Source organism: Nicotiana tomentosiformis, chromosome 3 (assembly GCF_000390325.3).
Source record: "Nicotiana tomentosiformis chromosome 3, ASM39032v3, whole genome shotgun sequence".
Lineage (NCBI taxonomy): Eukaryota > Viridiplantae > Streptophyta > Magnoliopsida > Solanales > Solanaceae > Nicotiana > Nicotiana tomentosiformis.
The window spans coordinates 15,393,371-15,400,063 of record NC_090814.1 but is presented as its reverse complement, the minus strand read 5'-3'; the positions used below and the strand labels follow the sequence as shown (position 1 = coordinate 15,400,063).

Below are 6,693 nucleotides of genomic sequence, written 5' to 3'. Positions count from 1 at the left end.
CGCTATATGTATAACGCTTTTATATACCGCGCTATACATACATAAAAAATATTCCCCTTCCATTTCCCCCACGTTTTGAACCAGAAGCTCCCTCTCCCATTTTTAAAAAATGTTCCAGCGCCCCCCCCCCCCCTCCCCCATTAACTAGATAAAAAAATCGAGTGGACCCCACCCGTCCCACAAAAAGTAAAGAGTATTGATCCCACATCCTAGTTAAGTCTTCTCTTGTTGTGGGTTGCTTGTTCCGGACTCAAATCTTCAATTCTTCAACTTTTCGAAAAACATAAATCGAGGTATTCCGATTTAGTTTATGTCGAAACTCGTATAAATAATACATATTAGTTATTTTGAATGTGTTCCATATTGTTTTGTATTTTTTTGCGATTAAACTGCTATATTATTTTTATCCGGACTAAGATATTAGTGTTCTAAAACAACATGTAAAAATTGAGAAATTATTATTATTTATTAATAAAAATGTTAATAAATTACTTTTACTGTTTTATATGTATTTTCGTGAATATTTTGTGATTAAAATGTATTTGTTGTTTTTATCTAGTTTAGATTATTTATTTGCTTAAAGACTAGTAATATAGTGCCCTTTTAGCGTAGTAAAATGTAGAGCCTTTTAGTATCCCTGTTGTTTAAGTATCTCTTATACTGATATATCAAAGACAAACTCTGTCCAATTTACAAAAGTTAATTATTTAATTTACAAACAAACATATATAATTATAAAACTAACATGTAAAAATAATAAAACTAACACATACAAGAATTCAAGATAGTTTGGTACTACTGGGCCTCAAATATCGAGCCTGGAACCCATATGTGAATATTATATCCAATTAAATATTGTATAATTATAAAAATTAATTATTTAATTTACAATACAAACATATAAAATTATGAAACTAACATGTAAAATAATAAACACTAACACATACAAGAATTCAGGATAGCTTGGTGCTACTGGGTCTCAAATATCGAGCCTGGAACCCATAAGTGAATACTCTATCCAATTAAATATTGTATAATTATAAAAATTAATTATTTAATTTACAAAATAAACATATAAAATTATGAAACTAACATGTAAAATAATAAAACTAACACATACATAAATTCAGGATAGCTTGGTGCTACGGGGCCTCAAATATCGAGCCTGAAACCCATATGTGAATACTTTATCCAATAAATATTATATAATTATAAAAAAATAATTATTTAATTTACAAAACAAACATACAAAATTATGAAACTAACATGTAAAATAATAAAATTTGACACATAAAAGAATTTAGGATACCTTGGTGCTATTGGGCCTCAAAAATCGAGCCTGGAACCCATATGTTAATACTTTGTCCAATTAAATATTGTATAATTAAAAAAATTAATTATTTAATTTACAGAACAAACATACAAAATTATGAAACTAACATGTAAAATAATAAAATTGACCCATACAAGAATTTATGATAGTTTGGTGCTACTGGGCCTCAAATATTGAGTCTAGAACCCATAGATATATACTCTGTCCAATTAAATATTGTATAACTATAAAAATTAATTATTTAATTTATAGAACAAACATACAATTAATGTTGTTTAATTTACAGTAGACGACATGGACGTGCCGCCTATGCATCCCGAACTTTTCTGCGATGAGCTATTAGTGTTACAGGGCGATCATAGGTCCGTCCACACATGGGAGGGAGAGTTACTGGCCCAGATTCTCCGCGCCAGGAGAGTGGACGACATTCAACCTGCCCATTGGCGAGGCCACCATCACACTGCAGGATGTGGACGTTTTATATGGGCTGCCCATTAATGGACTGCCTGTTGCACTGCCTCAGGCCATAAGAGAGATGACGCGTGGGCAATATTTGGACATGCTGCAGCAGCTCACTGGTTTCAGGCCACAGGATGAGACTGCACACTCAGGGGCCAGTCGCATGAGTTTGACAGCTATTCGACAACATATGGAGATATTGCACCCCAACATCACTGGCGAGACAGATGATCTGTATATTCGCTGGTATACGAGGTTGCTGCTGCTCCTTATGTTTGGAGGGGTCTTGTTCCCTAACACTTCGGGGAACCTAGTCAGCTTGAGATTTCTTCATCATCTTCAGCGGCTAGATGATTTATCCCAGTACAGCTGGGGTGCTGCTGTTCTTGCCTACTTGTACGGGCAGATGTGTCGGGCGAGCATGGGCACCCAACATGACGTATGTGGATTTTTGTCGCTGCTATAGGTGATAACATATTCGAATACTCTATTCATTATAACATATCTAGTAAAAATTTATCTTAAATTTTACGTCAACTTTGTATGTTAGGTTTGGGCCTGGGAGCGGTTCCTGCAGTTGCAACCACCTCTACCATAATTACCTCCGGATGTACCACCTCTGTTTCTCCCTCTAGCTAGGAGGTGGGTTCTCCGGCGGGGATATATACATATCTATGAGGCTCAGCATAATCTCCCCATTTGCAGCGATTTGTTGGATATGTTGGAGAAGACAACACACATAACATAGTATTTAACCGCGCTATGCTAACACATAACGTAGTATTTAACCGCGCTATATATATTCACATATTTATCAAAAATCTTCCTCCTCTGACAGTATAGTTTTCTAATAATAATTTTAGCGTGAAATTCGAAGGTCTACTAAAAAAAATTTTATTTTTTAATCCAATACTATTTTTGATTACATGAACGGGAGGGAGAAATTCATTAATTTACTCAACTGAAAAAAGACCATTATCAATAAGATTTAACAATAATGGAAACATAATTTTATTTGATACATCTTGCAACATAAACAAGTACATACACTTATTACAACTACATTACGAAACCCAGTTACTACGTGTATCCTTGATATTTGGGTACATTAGAAGAACTCCCACCAGGAGATGGATTACCACCGCCACCCAAACCAGCCGAAGGACATTTTCGACGGTCATGTCCTGTTTGCGAGCATATACCACATTTGCGCGCATAAATGGTATCGCTAACATCCATTTGGTTCTGAATACGCGTTCTCTTCTGCACCTGTATTCGACACAAAAACTCCTTGTTACACACCATTTTAAATGGTTCCGACGGTCAATAATGCTCAGCACCCACTGGCCACTATAGGTGTTTAAGTATGCAGCAACACTATATTGTTTATCAACGTAGCTGGTTGGCCCTAAACCAACATGTTGAAAGTACCTATTGGCATGTGAGAATGTCATGTGGTAGATGGACCATTTCCCACAAGAGCATAACCTTGTAGATTCATTTATGGTATGTACATTATTCCCCCGGTTTTGATGGATAGCGGTGCAAACTTCAAAAATATTTCTGTCCTGATCATACTGTAAAAATAAATGCCAATGTGCACGCCGCTTGTATTTCTCAAATCTCTTCATCGGCAGTGGTATAAATTTAACACCTCTTTCCATCAATGATGTTGCAGCTGCAGCCCTTTCAACAAACCTCTCTGCCATATGCTTGAACGACATGTGCACCATGGTAGTGACAGGCAATCCTCTTGCCGACTTCAATAACCCGTTGAAAGACTCTGACACATTTGTAGTCAGAATTCCCCATCTTCTTCCACCATCCACATGCAAAGTCCACATGTCAAGCTCATATCGCATCAACCAACGATAGGCTCTCTCGTCTTCCTGCCTGATAGATTCCATGTGCCTCCGGAATTTATGCTCTTGGTGGTATGTTGCTGCCATTCACATCAAATCATGCAGATTCTTGTTGGGATGTGCCTTATGAAAATTGGCCTTCAGGTGCCTCACACAGTAACAGTGGTAGGCATAAGGTTCTTGCCATGCAGGCCAATTCTCTACAGAACTTAAGATACCACCATGCCGATCAGATATTAGACAAATACTGGAACGCTGTTTGACAACATGCTCTTTCAAATGATTCAAAAACAGCGTCCACGTCTCTTGGCTTTCATTGGCATAAATAGCAAAAGCTAGAGGAAATATTTGTCCATTAGCATCTACTGCAACGACGATCAACAACTTGATATCATACTTTCCATAGACATGAGTGTTGTTTATGGATATTACCGGTCGGCAATGCAAAAAACCATCAATTGCTGGTTTAAATGCCCAGAACACGTAATTGAATATATATTCTGGTCTTCTCGGACTCCGCTCAAGCTTCCATTCAACAACCATCCCGGGGTTAAAGTGTTGCAGTGCGGCTATGTACCTGGGTAGAGCTGCAAATGACTTATCCCAGTTACCATAAATAATTTCAAACGCACGTTTGCGCCCGAGAAATGCCTTTCTTTTGGTAATGATATGGCCATATTCCTAGTGGACTGATGTAATGCACTCTTTGATTTTATACCTTATGGACGCTTCAAGGTGTGGAATAAGGACAAAAGAAATCAAGTCAATATCCAAGTTGTAGTGATTCCCATTGAATGTGTCCATTTCACATCTGTGGGTGGGAATATATTTACCCACTTTCCATAGACCTGTGTTCTTCTTGCTCACACGCAGAATCCAATGACTACCCGTAAACCATCTGCAGGAAACAGCCTTGTATACATCCGGAATTGACTCCCATACCGTCATCTCACGACACTCTTTTATGCTGTATATTTTTGCCTCCCTGCTTAGGCGCGCTTTATCAGGAAAAAACATGCCCTTTGCCAGCACCGTTGGTCTAGAATCATCCCACATTGCTGTCCGAATTTCATCAAAATCCCTTGTGAGAGCATCCACATCCGGCATACTTGGCAAATGATCAAGGTAGGGAATCTTCCTTGAATGAAACGGCACTTGGGACTCGTACACTCTTGGTCTAACGGGGGTGGAGCATACTCCTTCATCAAATCAAGTCCTTCATTCTCTTCCTCCTCATCACCATCCTCACGAGGGAAGGGTGTGTCATCTCCGGAATCATCGGCATTATTATCATAATCACTGTTCTCTTCCTCACTCTGTGCATCTGCCAGATCCCGATTTAATATGTCGTCTTCGGGCAATTAAGTCAGGACAGGTGGTTCAACTTGCTCGTTTTCACTGCACAAACAACAAAATAATAACCTACTCAAATTAATAAATACTTTCCATATAGTTGTATCACTTCACTTGCAAGTCGTAATGTGTTGACATTCCTTGATGGACATTATCCTATTGGTGATGACTCCCGAATGGACCGCCATGATCCAACACACCAAAATTACGCATATTCTAACTAGGCGTGGGTTCATAACTTGTAAAAGTCATATCTGGCCGGTACCCCCTGTGGAATATATGAGTGGTAATACAAATTCAATACAACAAAAATATACATCGTAACACTAAGGAAAATTAAAGTTTACCACTCGTCTTGTGGATTATGTAAAGCAGGAGAGAAATTATTTCCTCGCTCCTCATTCGCCTGTGTTGATAAGTTTAAATCAGGCTAAACTCTTTCAGCCGAAACCTGTCCGGCAAAAACTGCTCCAGAATAACCACCCGACGACTGAGGGTTATCCCTACTATGTTCAACCTCATTATTGCGAATGTCTTCGACCTTGACGTACATTTCCAACATTTTTATCACAAGAAATTCCCGGTATTCATCCGAAGTCCTCAAAAAATCCCTCAAAGTTTCATCATCGTCGATGTTAAACTCAGCATAACAAGTAACCCCTTGCGGAGTGATGAAATACGGATATCTTCCGGTTACTTAAGGTTCACCGAACGTTTCCTCACACTCATTTTTTTTACATAACAACGATATCAATGTATCGTACTCCATTGTAAGTGACAACTTAACATGACACTGTGGAGATAAACTATAGTTCACAGTGTTATTCGCTACCACAACCTCACCCCCCCTCTCCCCCAATATAATGAAACCCTTACTTTTCGCTCTTCAGACATTATGAAAAAATGCTTGAGAATTTAACAAGGAAAAAAATTTTAACAGGAGTTACGAATATTTCTGAATGGATTTTTGTAAAATCCTAACGCCTTTAAATAAGGCAATGCCTAGCTCGGGGGGGCTGAAAAATAGGTATAGCGCTCTTTATAACTGCGTTATACATATATAGCGCTGTTTCGAAAGGCGTTATATGTATAACGCTCTTTTAAAGAGCACTATACTTTAACGTCCAAAACGTCCGTTAAAGTATAACTCTCTTTAAAAGAGCGTTATATATAGTTAGGTAACTCTTTTTTACACACATTTTCGTTTTTTTTTGTCAAAAAGAACCACAAATGGGTTCTGGACTCTACATGAAATACGGATCAAGCCAAGCATAAAGGAGAAAATTAGACCGGGAAACTGTATATGGTAAAATATGATATGACACGTGGTCATCTAAAGGAATGACACAGGGAACCCAAAATGGGGATGGCCGAAGACCGAACGCAGCTATTCCGCTTGTCACCGGAAGAGATAACGTTCACAAAGGTTTATTAAATGTTCTGCGCCCGGTAGAATTTAATAAAGAATATTCTGCAGTATTAAGGACGACGACCCGTTACAGAGAATTTGGTATTTATGTTCACCGTTACATCTTCATCAATGACCCTCATAATTGACATTAAAGGAGGACACGATCCTAGGACCTCCTTCCCTAGATACAACTATAAATAGTGAACCCAGTTATCATTGTAAAGGACACAAATTTTTTGGCTAACTTATACTACATTCTATACAAAGCTTAATAT

The 6,693-nt window shown here is 38.1% G+C and overlaps 2 protein-coding genes across 2 annotated transcripts; one reads left to right on the top strand and one right to left on the bottom strand.

Annotated features, from left to right (window-relative positions):
* The first annotated feature begins 1,868 nt into the window (after positions 1-1,868).
* On the top strand, positions 1,869-2,390 carry LOC138907403 (serine/threonine-protein phosphatase 7 long form homolog). The gene is made up of 2 exons (XM_070198000.1): positions 1,869-2,231; positions 2,343-2,390. The coding sequence occupies exons 1-2, from the start codon at positions 1,869-1,871 to the stop codon at positions 2,388-2,390; spliced, it is 411 nt and encodes a 136-aa protein (XP_070054101.1).
* Positions 2,391-3,741: 1,351 nt separating this feature from the next.
* On the bottom strand, positions 3,742-5,569 carry LOC138907402 (uncharacterized). The gene is made up of 4 exons (XM_070197999.1): positions 5,459-5,569; positions 4,823-4,970; positions 4,373-4,712; positions 3,742-4,231 (listed from the first exon to the last, which is right to left on the bottom strand). Exons 1-4 carry the CDS (start codon positions 5,567-5,569, stop codon positions 3,742-3,744), a joined length of 1,089 nt encoding a protein of 362 aa, XP_070054100.1.
* Positions 5,570-6,693: the final 1,124 nt, after the last annotated feature.

Excerpts from the sequence above, each read along its gene's own strand:
- LOC138907403 (XM_070198000.1), top strand. The coding sequence starts at position 1,869 with ATGACGCGTGGGCAATATTTGGACATGCTGCAGCAGCTCACTGGTTTC. Across the intron at positions 2,232-2,342 it reads GCATGGGCACCCAACATGAC|GTTTGGGCCTGGGAGCGGTT; the intron begins GTATGTGGATTT and ends TTTGTATGTTAG.
- LOC138907402 (XM_070197999.1), bottom strand. The coding sequence starts at position 5,569 with ATGTTGGAAATGTACGTCAAGGTCGAAGACATTCGCAATAATGAGGTT. Across the intron at positions 4,971-5,458 it reads GAGCAGTTTTTGCCGGACAG|AGTGAGGAAGAGAACAGTGA; the intron begins GTTTCGGCTGAA and ends GCAGATGCACAG. Across the intron at positions 4,713-4,822 it reads ACCCCCGTTAGACCAAGAGT|CAATGTGGGATGATTCTAGA; the intron begins GTACGAGTCCCA and ends AAATTCGGACAG.